At 33.8% G+C, this 21,866-nt stretch overlaps 1 protein-coding gene across 8 annotated transcripts in view; it reads right to left on the bottom strand.

Moving 5' to 3' along the window:
• LOC106623211 (potassium channel subfamily T member 2) overlaps window positions 1–21,866 on the bottom strand; it is a 373,175-nt gene that overhangs the window by 177,727 nt on the left and 173,582 nt on the right. For 4 of the 8 annotated variants that reach the window (XM_036363146.2, XM_036363147.2, XM_036363156.2 and 1 more), the window contains exon 3: window positions 3,757–3,950. The exons of 2 other annotated variants lie outside the window; for them this stretch is intronic. In XM_036363146.2, the coding sequence (XP_036219039.2) occupies window positions 3,757–3,950 (194 nt within the window). Of the gene's footprint in view, window positions 1–3,756; window positions 3,988–21,866 lie in introns of all 8 variants that reach the window. 2 more of the 8 variants (XM_070107993.1, XM_070107991.1) reach the window with 1 other exon arrangement.

Below are 21,866 nucleotides of genomic sequence, written 5' to 3'. Positions count from 1 at the left end.
TAAATAAAATTTTGCAAATGTTACATTAAATTTGAGTCAATAACAGTAAACCGCACACACCGCACTCCTTTTAGTAAAATCGTATCAACTAAATATAAACACTTCCCCAACGAAACACACACTCGTGTGTGTACACAAAATAAGACAATAAGTTATGTAACAACTTTGATTCGAGCTCTATTAGCACCTTTGTTACTTTGCCAATGAGTATATCAAATACTTCCACTTTCAGCCGCACAGAAAATACAGCAACTTTATTTCATCTGCAGTGTAAATATTGCAAACACCGTTACCCTCACTCACCGCTTTGCTTGTCTTTTCTGCCACTTTTACTCTTTCGTGTTACTTTTAAACTTTTACTCAGCCAAACGCCGGATGCTTTGCGTGAAAACTCTTCGACCAAAAGACGATGGAGATTTCCGGAACAACTAAAAGCAGTCGCACGCCAGCAAGTACAGTCTTCAGCAAATGATACACTAGTAAACACATAGACATGAACACACGTGTGTTTATATATTTAGAAATTTTCTGTCGATTTTAGAATTTATGTGAAAGCTAGTCAATTTATTTGCCCCGATTGAGTTGTTTGGCATTTGCTAAGCATAAAGTGCACACACACATACACACACACATATATATATATATATGTACATGCAACACACGCGCTTCGTTTTCGGTTCATTTAAAATCGCTCAAATTGCAAGTTTGTTTGTATGTTTGTCGTATTTGCCTCCGGTGTTTGGTTTATTATTTTTTGTAGTTTTTTATTATATTAGCTCCTGCAATTGCTCACCTTCAGCCGTTTTGCAAGCTTACATTTACTTATTTATACACGTTTATTGTGCCACATACATTGTAAGCCGAATAATTCAGCTAGAAAATTAAATAAAAAATTTATTTTAAAAAAATACCTGCGCTTCAAGCTGAAAGCATTTGAACGAAAGTATTGAATTTCAAGCAAATAAATTTTATTTTAAGCAAATTATAATGCTAATTATTTATATCGGTGCGAGTGCTTTTGTATAAACTAGTGGCAAAAGTAAAAAGCGCTGCTAAATATATTTCTCTCCTTTTCTGCATTATATTTTACTTTACTCACTTTATTTTTAACAACTTCTGCTAAAAGTGAACATCATATGAATTAAAAATATGTTTGTCATGTAGCCTCGATCAATATCTTTACATCCATACCTTATTTATGCATTTATATGGCGTGTGAAAGTTAGAAAAGGGATAAATCTTGTACATAAAACACTTCAGGTGTAGTTGTCAATTTAAAGGCAGAGCAAGAAGAAATCCAGCCGAGAAATTGTGCAAACTGTTCACTTTGCAAACAAGATGCAGAATTTAGAAGGTGTAGCGAGTTTTACAGCGATAATTAGTTAAGTAGTTTTTAATTTAGTCTTGAATATTATGGCACTTCTTAAATATAAATTCGTTTGGAAAAGAGCTTTTATGGCGGGGGATTCAAGTAGAGGTACATTTTTCAATAGCCGTTTTTTGGCAGATCAGGTGCAGGTCGTGGCAAGTTCTCATGTTATTTTCGTGGAAAGACGCATGCCTGAATAACATTTACAATTGCCAATTTTATTACGAAAATCACCGTTCTGTAAAAAATGTTTTAAAAACATTGTGTGTTGAGGCCCATTTCTGGCTCAATGGGTATGTAAACAACCAAAATTTACGCATTTGGGGCGAACTATGATGGACCATCTGAGACGTAGCCACGGTCAACATTTGAAGGAGATAATCTTCAAAAAATAAATGCCACAAAATTTTCTTTCGAATGATAATAAACATTCCCTATTAGATTTGAATTTTCGGCGGTTTTCTCTGTTTTTCTTTAAAAAAGTCAAATTTTTTTTTTACCATTAAAGTATTGATAAATAATGCAGTCGACTTCGGAAAGATGATTCTTATTAGTGCTTTTGTCAAATTAACCTCAAAATTGGACGCGCTCATAAGAGGAAAAGTTTATGTGCTCAATGCATTTATTATGCTGTGAAAGTAATCATAATCCAGCATTAGGGAACAATTTGCTGGATCTGGGTGAATCCTAATGATAGATAGTTCTGTAAGTTTTACGCTTGATACGGAGCTATATTATCAATGATATCTCAAATTAATCAAATGAAAGCAGAAAACATTTTTTTTCAATCTTCAGCCTAAGACCCGCATTCCACCAAACCCATCGTACTAATCAGTTAGAGTGAGGCTTTACTCCTAAAACAATTAAGTATAACTAGCAATTACTTAGTTATAAGTATCAAAAAACAGATTGATATAAATTAAATATGGAAGTTTGTATCTACAGTTTCAGAACAGGCGAGGCTTTATTATATGATCGTTGCGTAAATTACTACGAAGTTGTATAATAAAGTGCAGCTGGAAGTATGTTTTTCAATAAATTTGAGCTTTCATAAGTTGTATGTTCCCCGCTGGCAGATGTCAAGAACGAAAGTTCGAACAGTATTATTTCTCTCTCAAAAGTTGTAATGAAGAGAGGTGAAAGAACTGGGACAATTTCTCTCGGACACTGAGTTCTCAGGGAGCCCGGTGCTCTGCAACAATATTTTGCATATATTTTTCGCAAACAATTTACTACAATCATCCTCGGGCCCCTTCTCCCTCGCTACAGTTCTGCTCACAACAATAACTTTGGTATATTTAACTCAATAATTGTGTTCAGGAATTATCTGTATAGAGTTTTCATTGTTAACCAAAAATATTAGCGAGTTCCTTAAAGAGACGATAGTCCGCCAATAAAGCATATTTTTCCACCTTAAACATGGTATATTGGGTTTGCCACGGAGTTTTGAAAATTCGGAAGGAAGCGTGAGGGAATATGTTAAATGTATATGTATAAATCTGTATATACGTGAACTAGTCCCTAAGTTTTTGAGATTTCTCACATGTCTTTTTTTCCTCAAGAAGCTGCTCATTTTTCAGAACCTCAGCTTATATCTGCTGTACAAACTGAACGATCAAACTCAAGTCAACGTATGGAAAACTTTTTTTTCGACAATATACATGACATTTGACATGGATTATTGTCAAAAGCAACAGTACAATCTCACTAAAAATTGTTCAGATGGGACCACTATAGCTCATACAAACTGATGTCGACGTCAAGTTCTTGTAGTGTCGCATTATATGGATTCTGTTATTTCTCAATTAAAACATCTACAGTTGAGGTCTTCTCTAACACTCATATCACTGTTATTCCCTTTCCAAAGCATTCGCTCACCATATTGTAGTCCAAGTGCCCTGAAAACCATACTTGATGAAATTTTTATAGCGTATTTATTAATCAAGTCTCTCTCTTCTAAATTTGTATCGAGCTTGCTTCCATTCATTTCACTTCTAAATAATTTGCAGTGTTGCCATATCAATAAAGTTTTAATATTATTTAGTTGCGCATAATCCTACAAAGTTAATCATGACTAAACGACGACGCTACAAATTTTTATCATTCTCATGAGTATTTTCTCTCGCCTTAACTTTACTTGCAAATATATAAAATCTGCAAGTAACATTTATTTAATGTGGCAACTAAAGGCTTAGTGCATAGTTTTCGTAATAAAAATTTACACAAAAGTGCGCAGTATTTTTTTTGCAGCGATTTTATTATATTATCCTTAAACAAATCGCCTTTCTTTCAACGCATAAATTCTATCGCTCACTAGCGCTTTCTCCCTCTATTCTTTATTCACTCACTCTCTCTTTCACTCGCTTTCACATTCGCTGGTGGCTTACCTTGGTATTTGCAGTGCGATTTCATCCAGACTGTCGGACGGGCTCATCGGTGTCTTTTCGAAGAGGCGTGACGGCGCCAGCGTGAGATGTCCTGTGGAATCGCTGACGCAGCGAAACACCTTGGCGCCGCGACGTTGGCGTTGCTGCTGGCGCTGACGTTCGACGCGCTTTTTACGTTTGCTCTCCTCGGCGCGCTGGAGATTATGCAAGCGGAAGAAGAACATTGACATTCTATACGCACACAGTTGTGGAGAGCATTAGGGTGTGTTTCACATATTTATTATTATTTATTTGTTGTCATTGTTATTGCGTGTATGTTGTTGGTGTTTTAAGGTGTATAAATGTATGTGTATGTGTGTGTGAATTGTTGTTGTGTTGCATGTTTAGTTAGTGATAAGTGGCAATTTTTCCAATGTGTTTGTTGTTATTTTATATGCGTTTGCAGCGTTAGGTTTTTTCATGGCGTGTTGCATTCGTTTAAACGCGTTTTTTATTGTTGTTGTGTGGTGTGTAAGGCAATGCCATGTGTTTGGTTGCGTTGATTGGTTATTTATTTATTTAGCATTTTTTTTTATTTTTTCAACAATAAGCGCATTTAATTTGATGATGGCACGTATTTTTGTATGTGTTGTTTTTGTTTTTTTGTTGTTTTTTTTTTTTTTTGGTTTTTCAATTTGTTGTGGCATAAAAGCGATTGATTTTAAAAGCGGATGAATTGTTGCATTTTTTTACAAATTTCAATTGGGTTTTTTTTTGTGGATTTTTTATAGAATTTTTTTTTGGTTCAAGCAATTTGCACAGCAAAACATATGTGTATGCACATGAAAATAAAATTATTTGATGAATTATGTCACGTAATTAGTTGGAAATATTTTACAATAGTGCAATGGACGCATAAATTTGATTAGTCAACTTTTGGGAGTTTGCGATTGATTTGATTGCGTTGCATATTCGCTGGCGCAACATTTTGAACACATTTCTCGTAATTTAGTAATTATAAATAACATTTAAATTGAATTTTTTAGATGAGTGAGTTGGTAATGCTTACGTTTTATTTAATTTGCATGCACATATAGAGTTAATAACGGTAAAAATATATTTCTGAAAACTAGTAAATCGAAAATAAGTTTTTTTTGTTACATAATACCTATTTGCCAGTTTCCAGTTCAATTAATTTCTCCAAAACTTTAAATTCAATGGAGCGAAAATTGGTGCTGATATGAAAAGGTTTTAAAATGTCCCCGCTACTAGAAAATTATAGAATTTAAATTATTCTCTAAACTAAACGCTTGATTTCTACGAATAGTTAAAAAAAAGTATCCAAGCGGAAAACCACTGTCCGGATAAGCCAGATAACGCATAGTTTCAAAAACCTATTTTTACCAGATACTAAACTTATTCGCGGACTGTCCGTACGTACGGATAATGAGTGCGGATAAACGAATACGCAAAAAACTAATATTCAAAATAATATTCAAATATTTTCTAGATAAAACTCTTGATTTCTGCTATACTATTAGCTAAATTGTCATATACACATTGGATGAGTTCAAAAAAAAAATTATCCGAATAAAAAACCATTATTCGTACAAGCTGTTTATATCTACAAGTATATTCGGAGGTCAAAATAAAAATTTTATATTTATACATATCCAATGTAAATCTATAGGAAAAAAAGTAAATCCGGCCGTATTACACGGCACTTCAGAATAAGTTTATAAGAATTTGATATAAGGATAGCGGAAATAATTTGGTGTGAGCATTAGTTACGTACGGTATATAAAGGTAAGTAATGCTATAGATAGGTTCCAAGGAGTTTAAGATATTAATACTAATACTCAGTTGATAACTATGATATTCTGTTAAATGTTGAAGAACATATATAAAATGCGAGTAAAATCGGATTTTGTGAATTCAAATAACAGCATAGTTCCAAAAAAACATATATATCCGGATATCCGAATTATCCGGATATCCGAATTATCCGAAAATTATCCGGATGAACGGATAATGCATGCGGATAGACGATACTATTTTGGAATCAACAAAAAATAATTTTTTTTAATGAAGTAAATAAAGCTGTTTAAGGAAAATACTCAGTGATACTTTTGTTTCGAAAAATGCTCGTTTTTGATACATTTTAAAGAATTTGTATAAAATCGCATATTGTGTATTCGGATAACGGCATAGTTCTAAAAACGCATATTAACTGAATATCCGAAAATTATCCGAACGAATGGATAATATGTGCGCATACAAAGAAACGATATAAGTATAACTATTTGACCCCTTAATCCATTGGTGAATGTGTAGAGTTTGCCTCTAAATCTGTCGAAGCGTTAGTCCAATAATATCTGGAAACCATTTTAATGTATATCGAATATGAAAATATTTTGAATCACCACATAAATTGGAAATGCCCAAGTAATAAATATTGGTTCTCAAAAATTTATAATTGATTACTCAAAAATTGACCGTTTGGTATGGATTGTGGTATAGCGGCATCATCGGCATTTTTTGAAATGAAGTAGGAAACGATGTCTATTTTCAACAAGATGGTGCGTCGCCTCATGTTTTACGTCTCGTTGATTATGAGTACTAGTCAAATGGCTGCCAAGATCATACGATTTAACGCCTCTAGATTATTTTCTCGGGGGGGGGGGGTATGTTAAATCCAAAAGCGTAAGCCAATCAATCACCAATGCGAAAACAACATTTAGCGCACTATAGCCGAAATTCTTGTCGAAATTCCAACGAGTGGAGATATACAAGCGGAGCCATGGTGGTAACTTGGCCCACATTTTGTTGAAATCATTAATGGAACATTTTTACCAAATTTGAGTATTTTATTTCATTTTAACATCACGTCGTTCTTGTTGGTAGACAAATTATATTGTATTATCTGCCATCCATATTAACCATACTCGTATTATGCACTTGAATGAATATAGTTTCTAAATAAGATTTTTTAAATAATCACAAAAATCTACATCTATATACATTTTTTTCGACAACAATCCCAATCATTTTATAAAAGCTAAAACTTAAAGTATACAACAAAAATATTTTTTTTTCATATCGTTTCTAATGATAATGGCATAACGGTTTATATATATTTTAGTGTTGCGATCTTCAGCTCCTTATTCTTAATATTTACAGCATTATACAGAAAAATTCAAAAATCTCCAGATTGTAAATTCTCTCTGCTCAAAAGTCGGCGAACTAAGTCCAATTGAGTCTCTTCAGACCCAAGCCCTGACTATTTTAATTAATTTAACCCCATCTAGGCTTACCAATAATATAATATGTATGAAATGTATCCCACAAAACTATTGTTGCTGTGCTACATTGCATTTACTTGTTTGCCACCAAATGTTGCAAATTAGAATCATGCTCGCATCGAAATTTGATTAATTAAAATGCAGCATTGACATGACAGCGATGAGCAACAAAGTAGCGAAAAACAACACGCTCTTAGCTATGCTGAACTATTACGTGTGAAATCACGAAATGCATTGCTGTACGTGCATGCGCCTACAATAAACGAAGGCCATGTAGGAAAATCGAATAAATTATGAAATGTTGGAGAAAACGCATATTTTTATTAAAAAAAAAATATAGACTTGTATTTACTCAATAATATTATTATGCAGTGGTTATAAAATTTCCGTGTGTGTATTTTTATTAAAAATTGCTGAGAATAATTTTATCAATATTAAATGTGTTTTAGGAAATATTTGTGAGATATTATCACTAATTTTATAATGAATCACAGTTTCTCTAACAATCGTTTCAAAGAGCTGCTAAGTCCGTTGTTGACTAGAGTTCCTTTGGGAAGAAAATATAAATCAAAAAGTTCTGCTATTTAGTATATCTTGCTGAGCACTTAAAACATTCCAACCAGGAACAGTACAGAGTTGCATATGTGAGTCGGGGATTAGTTTGTGTGATTGCAACATTATAGTGCCGAATATTGATTAAAAAATGACCGCCAAACTAACAACTGTTGAGTAATGGATTTTTGAAATTGAAAGAAATCTTAATTAATTGGACAATTTAGCATTTTAAAACGCACGTAATAGATCCTATAGACCATAAGCAATAGAAGATAGTTTATTGATGACAAAAGAAAAATGACGGCAAAAACTGTGAAAAAAGTGCAAAGGTGAAAAACTATTTTAAAATCAATCAACTTAAAAACAAATATAAATTCATAGGTATGTGTGGTTCAATGCCTTAGTGCTGATAGATTTAATGTGTTATGGGTTTGAGTCCTAGCTAAAAGTAAATTTAAATAAAAACTCTTTTCTGATTGCTGCAACCTCACGCAGCAAGCTTCAAATATGTAGATATTTTTCTAAAATGGAAATGGGTATATACAATTTGTGCACCAATTGCAAACGACTAACAACCTCATTTATAAAATGTAGCAAAGGCGCACACCAAAAATTTTAGTTAATACGCAGTAAACAGGTTTTTTGTCTACCCGTTGTCACATTTTTATTATGTATTTAAAGATTATTATGGAAATAATTTCCAAACGAACGAAATAAATATTACCATAATACAGTTTTAAAATATTTTCAATTAAACCTTTTTCAAAAGAAATAAAGAAAGATTACCATAGTACAGTTCTAAAATATTTTTAATTAAATCTTTTATAAATAATAGTTTTAGTTTTGTTTTGATCCACAAGTCCTTCAACAGCAGCAATTATCCAACTACACATCAACAAATACAGGCTAGCTATAAAAATATATAATACGAAAACACTTTCTTCGTCTGATAACATAAACTATAATTATCGATATAAATGTTGAATAATTTATACATTAATTCAGAGCTTACGTTATACAGCTAACTGAAATTAGTACAAATTCATATACCACGTTATAAATAATGCATTCATCAACAAAAGTACGCATACAACATATGTTGTTTTTTGCACACGTGTTAATTTACTTAGCCAGGGAGTACAACATGACCTATAAGCAACATGCGTGGATGGGTCATTATTTAACAGTTTTATACTTATAACTATTTATACGTACACTCGTGCGTATTGTACGCATTCTGTTGACGTAAGCTGGCTAATAAAAATATGAAATTAACTTACAGTCATAACATTCGTTTTTATTCATTTAAGGGGAAGAGGAAATCGAAATACAAGAAAAAAGGTTAACACCGTCAGAAATAAAAAAGTTGTCTACAAAGACTTGAGTTCAACCGTTCAGTTTGTATAGCAGTTATATGCTATAGTTGTCTGAAAATTTTCTTCAGATATTTTAGCGTTGTCTTTTAAAATAATATATGCCTAATTTCTTGAAGATATCTCGTCAAATGAAAAAGCTTTCCATACAAGCACTTCATTCCAATAGTTCAGTTTGTATCGTAGCTATAAACTATAGTGTTCCAATATCGGCGGTTCCGACAAGGGAGCAGCTTCTTGGTGAGAAAAGAACGTCTACAAAATTTCAGAGCGATGTCTCAAAAACTGAGCTATACTCGCATATATACAGACAGACAGACGGCTAAATCGACTCAGCTCGTCACACTGTTGCATCCGAAGTTTGTATGGCAGCAATATGTTATACTTGTAGTAGTGCAATATTGACAGTTCTGGGTGTTACAAACTTCGTGGCAAACTTAATATACCCAATTCCGTGTATAAAAAACTTCGTTAAGATAATTTATAACGAGATCTTATAAGAAGTGCGTTTTTATGAGAAACATTTTTGGCTAGTCTGCAACCTCTTTTAGGTTAGTTGGCGATATTAGTCCACAGAAAAAGTTCAAATAAACTTAAACTTTAAAAACACCTATATAAAATAAATGTTAATTCTCCTTCAATAGTTAGCAATATAAGGTATATGTTAAACAAGCTATATAAGTCTTCCCTCGGATTAGTTACATTATTTATAACTCAAGAACGTTTAAACCAATTTTGATGGTTTCTGAAGTTTCTTCATCATCGCCTCGAATAATAGTATAACTGGTAAAATATCGGAAAATTTAACTAAATAATATATGTAAAAGTTATCCAATTACTCGTTTTTTAAACGAAAACAAGAATTTTTAAATGTATTGGTCACAATGTTTCTTTGTACGGCGATAAGAAGCTCGACGGCAACAAAAGAATAGCCTATATATTTTGAGATGAGTATCGAACACGTACAGTTCCAAGATAGCAAAAACGCAAGTAAAGACGTACTCTGTATTTGTGGCAATCTGCCGCTAAAACCTGTAAAGCTAGTTATCCGCAGTTATAAATGTTTTGCTCAAGATCATAAAACCGGGAAAAAATTAAGTAATTTCTAAGGAAGCAAAGTTCAAATTTTGTGCAGTCGAAGAAATAAAGCGCGGACTGAATTCATACTATGTCCCGTGTAAGCTACAGTTGGTAACATTAATAAAAATCAAGCTTAGGAAAAGTTTCATCATACTTCTCAAAATTTTTTAGAAACTCTTATATTATTATTCCACCAGGATATTGTTGTAATCCGTGCATATATGTAGGTACAATAGTGTTGTAGATTGAAAGACAAAATGTTACCATTTGTACTATGTTATAGAGACTAGTGCCCTAAAAGTTGAAGAGTGTCAATTTAAATACTGTTAGAGACCTTGGCACATTTCATGGCGGGAAACCTTAAGTTATAACAAAACTAGAATGCACTAATGGCTTAGCAATAATACATCTGTTGCATTATTGTCAAAGAAAGCTTTTAAGAGAAATACAAAAACCACAAACTGTACGAAAAGATTCAGTTTTTTTAAGCAGAAAATAATGAGAAACCTAACAGAGGTTATATCTAGCCACTTCAACAGTATTTTCTGAAAAAATTTCTAAGTTTTTGTGTCTTTTTGGACATATGAACACATTTCTTTGGCATACGCCTTTAAATATTTATCGCAATACTCGCAGCCTGCCCTCCTGCAAACATACTTATTTAGCATGAACTCGGTCTATTAGAGCCGACGCATAAAATTATATTTTATGTACATAGCGTATGTGTTTACCTAAGCGCATGTATTTGCATACATTTATTTGTACTTACAACATAACGGTACAACAAACAGTACAACACAATTGAATTAACTGCTGGGCAAAGTTGAAAATCAGTAATGCGGAAATGTTTCGATGTTTCCTGGCGGAAAGCTGGCAAGACAAGACGTAGCGGTGTTGCCCATATGGTAAGCAGCAATCAAAAGAAATAAAAAACCAAGTAAATAAAAACAAAACAACGTTATGTATGAATGTGTTATGCTGTGCTATGTAATGTTATGTTATGTAATGTTATACTATGTTATGCTATGTTATGTTATATTATTTTATGATATGTTATGTTATGTTATGTTATGTTGTGTTATGTTATGTTATGTTGTGTTATGTTATGTAAAGATATATTATGTTATGTTATGCTATGTTGTGATATGTTATGTTCTGTTTTGTTACGTTATAATGTGTAATGTATGTTGTATATATGTATGCTATGTTGTGTTAGGTTATGCTATGCTACATCGTACTATACCATATCGTGACATGGTATTAAGAACTACGTTATGTCATTGTATGCTATGTCATGCTATGCTATGCTATATGATGTCGCTATGTTTTATAAGCGTACACAAATGCGCATAATAAACAGTTAGATAGCTGTAAGGTAACGGAGCAACACGCACAAATGAGCTGTGACAGGGGTGTAGAGAGATTAAAAAAGTTGGAAAGAGAAAAATTCCTTCAAATATTGTCGTACGTATGTATGTATGCGCCTACCATAGCTCATCAATTGGCCGATTTGTGCGCTGAGGACGGTTGCGAGCACATAATAAATGCTGTTTGCACATTTTTTCACACACACACACACACATATGGTACTTGGAATTTATTCATAAGCATGTTTTTGATTGGAAAAAATGTTATTTGCTAAGCATTCGAAGCGTGTGCATTTCTCGATGTGTATGGGAGCATATGCCGATTTGTATTGCTAATATTTGCATGTGTGCATGTGTGCCTGTAGTGGTGAATAAACATGTAGTAAGTGTTGTTGCTACGGCAGCAATGCGCAACAGTTCAATCACAAGCGCTGCGCTGGCAATTCATGGAATACTTGTAACTTTATATTTATGCAGTTGTGTCTGTTTGCTTGAAATTACAAGCATTTGCCAATGCCACTTATGTAATGGTATGCACAACTACACAAAATCGCACCCACTCATGTAAATCACATACATACACTCACGTTTTCACTGAGGAGCTCTTAACAGCTGCTGAAAAGAAATTTCCACTTATCGGAAATGCTTGAAATGCCTCGTTTATGGCGAAGCAGTGCGAAAAACACACGCTCCGTCTTTGAAAGATTTCCGACAATTGAATTGTGGAGTGCAATAACGTTGTCTGGAAAGCCGATATACTTGTAGTTGCGGATTGAAAGCGCGTTGTTGCTCGGCTCATCAGCGGAAGTGTGTGGAGCGCAAACTCACTTGAATTACAGTCAATTTATTATGGAGAGAATTTATGTTTTTAAAGATATTGTGTACTTTCGTGGAAGCGCGGAAATGGCAAAAGCTCACCAATTATTGTGTAACATAGGTAAGTAAATTACTATAACTCAAGAAGGTCGTGAGTTCAATTCGAATTATTTCAATATTAACTACGGACCCTAGAAGAGAAGGATAAGCTTTCTTTAAACTATTACCAGAAAACACCTTGATTAGGTTTGGAGGTTGATTATCGTTGTGGTTTTGAGCATTATGTACTTGTATACGCTGTTTAGAGAAAACGTTAGCTAACCAGCTAACGGTAAGTCCAGGAAGGAAACGATGAGGTCTGTGATTGCTATTAGATGACTAAGCTTGAGTTGAAGAGTGAAGAATTATTTATTTTCATATGGAGAGTCCTTCATACAGACCATGCGTTAGGGTCAAGACTCGATAAGTAGGTGTTTAATATGCTACCATATCTAAAATATATACAAGTATTATATTCTCGCTTAAAAGAGGTAAGCCCTCAAAAGTTCCACACCTTATTTACAATAGTTCAATGTTCTAACGGAAAATTTTTACTATAAAAGTACTCACTTGTATATCTATGTAAAATAAGTGGAAGACATATAAAAATATCGTTCTAACATAATCTATCTTTCTTCTTAGACCGTATAAGTATATATCCCATATACATATATTGTAAAGACATACAATTATATATATATAAATTGGGCTGAAAAAAAATTAAATTATATTAACAAATTACTCATATTTCCAAGTAATAAAATAATCTCATTTGAAAAATTTTTGGGACAACCCGAATTTAAGGAATATCACGGATTTATCCAAGCTTTGATTGAAGATTGGTGTGAGAATTTCTCTCCGGCGCTCTCATACTCTTCACGCTGACAGACCAGATAACGTTTTTCAATCAGATATTAATCACATGGGTGTCAGTACTGTGCTCGCAACTGGTTCATTTCAAACTGAACCATTTTAAAGTTTATGCTAAAAACTCGTATCTGCAGCATCTAGCGATGTGGCACAACTGATGAGCTAAGGCTTCCGCCTGTTACGCCTTTACTTTTGAATACGAAGTACTTTTGAAGCATTCATACACATAAAGTTTCAAAATATAAAGTAGCAGCTGGAAGGGTCGTCGTCTTCCACCCTTTCATCCTCGCAGGCAGACAAAAATACTAAGTTTATGTCAAGCCGTGCTACCACAAAGGGAGTCTGAAAGAACGACGGAGCATAGTTCTCTTCGTAGAATATAATGAAAAAAAACTAACTAATTTCAAGGCTCTCTATAAAAAAAAGAAGTCTAAGCTATTAGTTACCAATCGTAAGCCTGCAATAAGCTAGTTTTACGAGAAAGTTCAGAATTTATTTCCAAAAGTCTTTGGTCATTCCAAACTTTCAAGCGCAACTATAAAAGAGTTTCTTAGAATAAAAAAAATATTTGCACCTAGAAATAATTCTAAAGTCTTAGATTCTGTTAGTAATATTGGAAAATTCCACTAACAACGTGCATAGGTTTAGGTTTAGTCAGCCTAACCCCCATAGTTGCATTTCTCTTTTCATACATTCACTCATATTCACTGCCTTTGGTCCAAGCTGGAGGAAACTATTTGTTTTAGGAAAAGCTTACTTAACCACAGCAATAAGAGAAGCAATAACAACAACAGCAATAATTAATTAAGCAGAAGTGAGGATAGTGTGATTCTATAACCAGCGGTACTTATTAGCTTCTTAACCGTAAAGAATTGGCTTCATGAGATTAACTCCTACAATATAAAAGGCCATATACTATTCGTAATTAAGATAACTAAATTTTTATATAGCCTGAATAAAGCATATAAGGCTTGCCACGAAAATTGTAACACCCATATGAAAACATTGGAGATTCTTTATAATACATATATACTTGTATATGAATGATAAGCCTGAGGAGTAACGTCGATTTTGCCATGTCCATCTGTCTGTCTCAATATACTGTCTGTCTGTACATACTTGCATATACGCTAACTAGTCCATAAATGTTTGAGATATCAATCTGAAATTTTGCGGACGTTCTTTTCTCTCTAAGAAGCCGCTCATTTGTTGGTACCGTCGGTATCGGACCACTAGAGCATATAGCTGCCATACAAACTGAACGGCATGAAGCAAGTACTTGTATAGAAAAGTTTTTCATTTGACGAGTTATCTTCACGAAATTCAATAAGAATCATTAACCAAGGTAATTCTAAACTCTCAACAAATTGTTCAGATAGGACCACTATAGCACATAGCTGTTATACAAGCCGATCGATCGCAATCAAGTTCTTGTAGGGAAAACTTTTTCATTTGACAAAATGAAGTTGAAGTTTCTTTAAACCCTTTCATGATATAATAAATGCACCTATGGCAGACATTAAAGCTACGATGCTGCCGAAATTAACGTTTTTTCTTGGTTTGGTTTAAATTCACGACGAAATCTGCGCTTTGTTAGCAAAAACCATGCGAAAACTCCACACACAACGCTTTAGGAAGATTGTTCAGAAGTGTAAGGTATAGAAATTCTAAAGCGAATATCGATTAACGGTAGCTGTCGATTGTGTATGGGTTAAAATAATCATAATTCCATCAGCCTAATTTGAGCTTGCCCACACGGCCTAAAATTATTCAAAACGCATTAAGTATTGGGAACTCATAGCTTCTTAAATCAAATAAAAGCTAAACAATACTTGAGGGAATAATATTGGTTTTATTTATTTTTTTTTGGAAAACTGATTATAAAACTAACAATCACAAATACACATATACACAAATACACGTAAGCACTTTTATTTCCACCACCAGTGCAGCAAAAATTTCTCAGTAGCTGCCAAATACTCGTGGGAACAATATACTAGATTCGAACATTTTAATTTGAAAGCAAGCACAAAAATTAATACAAATGCACATATATACATCCATATACACCTATCTCTATAATATTCTACTAACAACAACACACAAGCAAGCGCCCTTCGCCTGCACCAAAGGAGCAATTTTGCCAAGCGCAACAACATTTCGATTGATTTGATTGAATTATAGTGCTGCATTGTGCTGTGACGCCTCCAGTGAGCTGATCAGCTAGCATGGTAAGGAAAAAAGAAAATATTTCATTAGATTTCATTTCGTGCGATTTCACAGCAAAGCGCTGAGCAAACGCTCCAAAAGTTAGCTTTGTTCTTGGCCAAAGCAAATACAATGAAATGGCTACTATTTAATGTGTGTGTAATTGTGTGTAGCAGCAGCAAATGAAAAGGTTAAGGTTCAAAAATATGAAATAAAGTTTTTTTAAGAATTTGTGGTAATACAATTTGGGCATTATGCTATCTAGGCGCTGAAATCCTTTTTTCCGCAAGCTACGCCCACAAAATTTAAAAGCAAAAAAATACGATAAGTACAAATAGAGCGATTGCGGCGCAAGCAAATAACGATACGCACGATACAATGACGCAAACGTACCGTTAAACGGCAGCCGTTGTGCTGGCAGAGCATTAACCGTTAAACCATAAAATCAGAAAAAAGGCGGATGCCTAAGCTAGTCTAGCGTGCGTAGGCAACGCAACAACGCGCAGCATAATGATTGCTGAACCATAAAAAAATAAAAGTAAAAAAAAACGAAAAATAACAACAACAACAAGCACGAAACATTTTATTGTGTTGTTCTACACGCAATTTCAACATTTTGCCAGGCGATTGCGCGCGCTTTCCTCACACACGGCAGCCAACCCGTTTGATTTTAGGCACACAAACACATATACACACATGTATGTATGGTACACAAACATACATTCACGAAGCAGCAAATACGCAACGCGCGCGTCTGGCTTCATGGCAAGCGCTTTGCACGCGCTCATTGTTCGCAGCGCAAGTGCGAAATTGCCGAAATAACAACACAAATTCCTAAATAAACACTTTTAGTAAAACAACAACAACAACACTACAAATCGTAAAGGCAACAACATCAAATGGGGAATAAAAATAATGGCCAACAATCAACACATGAGTATATGGTCAATTGCCAGCAGACTGCCAGCCAGCCAACCAATCAACCAGACGTGGGTTGCTTAGCAGTCAAAAACGACAGCGCGAAAAGAACAAAAACAACCAAAAATCCGACACAAATTTTAATAGCACATCTGAGGGTACGCCGTCATGGGGTTGCGGCGCTAACAACTAATCTGCGAGTTTGTGTGCGCATTGACAAGTTCATTATCAGTCCAGCCAATGGATGGGTAATCGAGGTAGAATGTGAGGGTAAGGGTGTAGGTGGAGAGGTAAGTGTCGGCGCATTGCTGCTTTACGTTGAAAGCATAAATGTTGTTGCTACATATACAAGTGAAAGGCAATGGAAGCATTTTACTTGTGGTGCGACACTGCGTATGAGCTACTTTTATAGAAATGAAATGCATGTAGGCATATTTGTGTGAGTATGTGTGCGTTCTGCAATCACGCTAATATATATGTATAAATATATGTTTTATTTACTCTAAGATATGATCTAAGTGTGTGTGTGAATCGAGTATTTGTAAGTTTATTACGCACTGGGTACGCATTGGGGTCGTTAAAAGACACATACGTACATATGTATATATATTTATATATGTATGGGATAATATTAATATAAATTGTATAATATACACATATACGTAAGCGCATTTTATGTTTCTCATCAAATAAAATAAAATAGCAATTTTATTTGAGGATAAAATATATATCTATATATACACACATATGTATATTTATATAAAATATACGAGAAATATACTCGTATGCACTTCCAGCAATTTGTGAAAAATATTGATTGCTTTTTATCGATCTAAAAGCCAGCATATTTATTTATATTTATTTTTATTAATGGTTCAGTGTCTCAAATGCTGGTGATGCGTGTTTGAGGTATAATTTATTCATATCAGTGCATTAAATGGAATCTCGCATCTTTTCTATTACATTTAGTTAATTGTTTCGAATGTGGTTTGTAATTATGAACGTTCGTTAAAATATTTATTTATTTTCTTGTTTCGTACGTTGAAAACAGATTTTATGCTTTGGAAATATTTTTAAATCAGATAAATTTTTAATATGCAAATATTATTTTACTAGCAACTAAAGATTCTACAAGATATATTCATGGTCACTAGACTAACAAGTAATTGATATAATCTTTTAAATAAATATGGTAATAATTTTTTTATGCATTATCCGATTAGCATACTAGTTTCTATTTAAACCTGGATCTTTTTACACCATAAAAATATATATTTACAAGTACATACATATATAAATATTTATGTGGCAACACTCTTGCAAAATATAGATTCATAATATTAAAATATTTGAAAAAATAGCGAATAAAAAAATTTGGTGCAAATACTTTTTTTCAAATAGGTGGCAAGGCCTCTTAGTAATATTTTCGACTGTAACTCCAATCAAATCCCTGACTTGGATATCCATATTCCAATACTTTCTGACTGAATAATACTTTTACTCAAGCACATATTCAAAACCGATGGCATCATTTCTCAAAAATGTTTACAACTAAATGTTTGTAAACAAATGTAAATGCATTTTTTTATTTCCTTATTGTAGAAGTTTTTAGATTTATATTAAAAATTGCTTGAATTAAAAAATTTAGACGAGGTGGCAATTTCCAACACTACTTTCTTTCAAACAATCATTAGTTATCCCGGATAATCAACAAATAATCACATTAGTTCGATCGTTAAAATGGCGAATTATGCTTTTAGCTTCCGCGCTCTTAACTACCAACATAACTTCTTCTAATATTTTCACAGCCCTTTATTTTGGTTCACGTAATCAAGTTCAATTTCTTAATACCTAAGACGATGAGAATCCGTAATCGTGGTTTGAAAAGCTAATGTCCATGTGTGTATTTTTCAGTAATAAGAATTTGTTTCACTCTAATATGTGGCACTTTCTCAGGGGATTTTTTTATTATTACTTTAATGCAAAGAGAACCTCAGCCAAAAGTCATCGCATTTTGATAGAACTTTATGGTGAGCATGCTCTAACTGGGCGAACATGCCAAAAGTGGTTTGCACGCTTTGAAAATGGTGATTTTGGTTTAGACGACGAAAGAGGCTCTGGTTTGCCAAAAAAGTTTGAAGATGTGGAACAGGAAGCCTTCCTCGATGTGAAGATTGCTGCCAAATACAAGAAGGGCTCGGAAAATCTTTGGCAGTCACTCAAACAGCCATTTCAAAACAATCAAAAGCAGCCGGATGCATTCACAAACAAGGAAATTAGGTGTCATATGAATTGAAGCCAAGGGACATTGATTGCTTGAACTCTATAAAAATTATTCGTTTCTGCATCGAATTGTGACTGATGATGATTAACCGATCCCCTGCGACAACGCTTAACGAAAGGCATCATACGTAAAAACTGGCCAACTAGCCAAATCAACGACAGAATCGAATATCCACGTAGCCAAGGTAATGCTCTGCATTTGATGGGATCAGAGGCGCGAGCTGTATTATGAGCTTCTAACACCATTAATGGGGGACTCTACCGGCAACAACTCATCTAATTGAAGTAAGTGATTGCCAAAAAAATGCCCAGATTTTCCATCATGACAAAGCTTGACTTCAGGTTGCAAGACCGATATCGGCCTTATGGGCCATACCTTGCTTTTTCTGACTACCATTTTCGTTCGGTGAAGAACGTCCTCACTAGAACAGTCACCATATTTGACTAGTCACATAATTGACGTCTGGATGCCATTTTAGTAAAATTTAGTAGTAATCAAGAAAAATCAGTGCGTTTATCTGTTTTTCTATTAGTTTTGAAGGAAAGTTTTCGGATTAAACTCCTTGCCTAACAATCAACATTCAACTATTGCATTAAATTTAAATGCTCCATTGACACTTATTTCACTATATTAAATAGAATATTATGCAGATCTGTTTCAAACAAAACTTCCTAAAAAAATACGCAAAAAGTTAGCAAAGAATTTGTGAAATCCATCAATACCCCTAAAGACTATGCAGCCATCTTTGAAGTCACCATTGCTTTTCACCTACTCACCTTTTAAAAGCAGTCAATTGGACAAAAGTTGGCGAACAAAAGTGTTAAAAAGTTATAAATACGAAAATACTTATTGCTTAGTACAAGTCAAAGCTCTTGATATTAAAAGAAGATTAAAGATTTTTTCATATATTGGTGTGGAATCAAATACGTTAGAATATGAGCCGATGAAAACTGTAAAATAGACGAAGTAGGTAGTAAAATAACTAATCTTGTATGTGTGTATCTGATTTATTTGTGTTTGACGTTTGGAAAAAGTTTGCCTGGTTTGAAATTCAATAAGCACTTAAATTGTTTTCCAATGTTATTGAATCGAGTTGCTCTAAGAGACCTGTTAGAAAATTTTCAACATTATTGCATCCTTTTTGTTAAAATACAAGGTATTGGCCAAAGAATATGATGACAGAGCATTAAAAAAAAAAAAATACAAACTTGAAGAAAGAGATGTTATAAATCTGAGATGTTATAAATCTGTGACATAAAGTATTGGCAACCATTCCCAAGGCTCAACTTCTAGGCATGCCATGGGAATGGTTGCCAATACTTTATGTTAAGTTAATTGAGCTCTTAACTTTGGTTATTGTACTATATTATACTATCAAAAATATCGCTTGTTCATTAACTTAAATTTACGAGAAACATTTTTAAAAACATGACAACACCACTCACACATGAGGAGGTAAACCGTAGCATTACGTCTTTGAGAAGTGCTCATACATAAAACCTGATCTTACTATTTCTGAAAGTCTTACTAAGGTTAAAGGTTCATGTTATTCCACAGGAAACTTCGATATCAGAGTACATTAAGCTTCATGCTTTGCTTCGATTTGTATTCTAACTATAGCGAGCGGCACGAAGAGAGACTATTTTTGAATTAATCTTTATCTTTTTTTAAAGCCTATTATGAATTATAAGACCAATAAATAGCCCGAAGATTACTTTACTTTTAAATGTTTTTGAAGTTAAAATCTGAAATTGGGACTGCCGATCTAACCACCTAACACCGAAGGATACGGTTAGAATTTACTTAATGGTATTTGTGCTCTTTAGTCCCGTTCCATTGAATTTGTTGCTGTAATGAAGGCACATCACACAATACTCGAACGACTAGTTACGGATCTTTTGGAAAAAGCACACAGGGAGAATAAATTTGGATAAATTTCAATTAAAACAATTCAAGGTTATAATAAATATATGAACATATAAATATCAATCTTGGAGTACGACAATGAAACTCAGATAATAAAAAAAATGTCAATAAAATAGGTGTGGACTTCTACAAAGCATTTCTCAGCCAATGGCTTCAGATATCCAAATCTTAAAAATACGAATGCTTATTGATATGATGATATTGGCAATCGTAGGAGTTCTTGATGGATTTTTTCCTATAGACATTTATGCGGCAAAGCTTAAAATGTTGCAGGACCGAGCTGGTCAAAGTTGTATGGAAGAACGTGAGGTGGAGTCTTCCAGGCACTTTCTCCTCCATTGTTTAGCCTTTGCAATATTGAGGTTGAAACATTTTTTCGGTAAAATAGAAGACATAGTCAAAACTGACAATAGTCGCCCTAACTAATTTGTGATAGGCTCAAAGCGCTTTGCCGATATGTGAGTGTCTTATAATCAATTATATAGGAGTTTTAGGTAACACAACGGAGCGGCTTTCATATCAGTCCAAGTGAGATTCCTATTAAAATCGGCCTGTTAATCTAACCTAACCAAATATAATTTTGGCTTCAAAACTTAAAATCACATTACGTACTTGAAAATTTCCTCTCTGCTTTAGCTAAATGTGTTTATTTCGGTAAGCAAATTTAAATGTGAGATTATGTGCATACTTAATATCCGTTAATGTAATAATATTACTCTTTTCGTACTTTACTTCCACCTTATATAGTCCTACATAATTGCTTGATTAAAATAACTTTCTTTTCTGCGCTCTTTTAATTTTTTTTTTTTGTAATGTTATTGCCGCAAAATAAATGAAAACCGCAAAATGTCTATGTCGGCATGCTTGCTACAGGTATAATGAGATTCTTAACGTGACTACAGTTGTATTGGCCTACACACAGCAACCGCACACACACATACATAAGTACTTAGTATATAAGAGAAGACTTTTGAACTTCCGGGCGAGCTATACGATGCTATGCCACCGTTGCTTATGTGCATATCACGTTGTTATTGTTTTTATAATTTATTCTGCTTTCTTTTTAGTTGCAGCAATTTGTTTTTCACAGAAAGAAAATCCTTACATTCTCACTCACACAGCCAACGAGCTGAGGTGAGCAAATAGAAAAATACGAAAAAAAGCTGCAAGTGAAAGCAACATCACAAGTGTAACGGTAACAACAGATGTGAATGCGGTAGAGGCGACCGTTAAGGTGCAAGTCCAAAGAAAGGTCGGTGCGGCGTGGCAAGTGCGAAGAGCAAGCGGGCAGAGTTCAGAGTATTTTACGCTAAAATATAAACAATTTATAAGCGGCAGCTGCCTGCAGTGGACACAAACACGCTACTAAGTACCGAGTACCGTTACGGGCAAG

This window comes from Bactrocera oleae, chromosome 4, assembly GCF_042242935.1.
Source record: "Bactrocera oleae isolate idBacOlea1 chromosome 4, idBacOlea1, whole genome shotgun sequence".
Lineage (NCBI taxonomy): Eukaryota > Metazoa > Arthropoda > Insecta > Diptera > Tephritidae > Bactrocera > Bactrocera oleae.
This window is presented reverse-complemented; position numbering and strand designations above follow the sequence as displayed.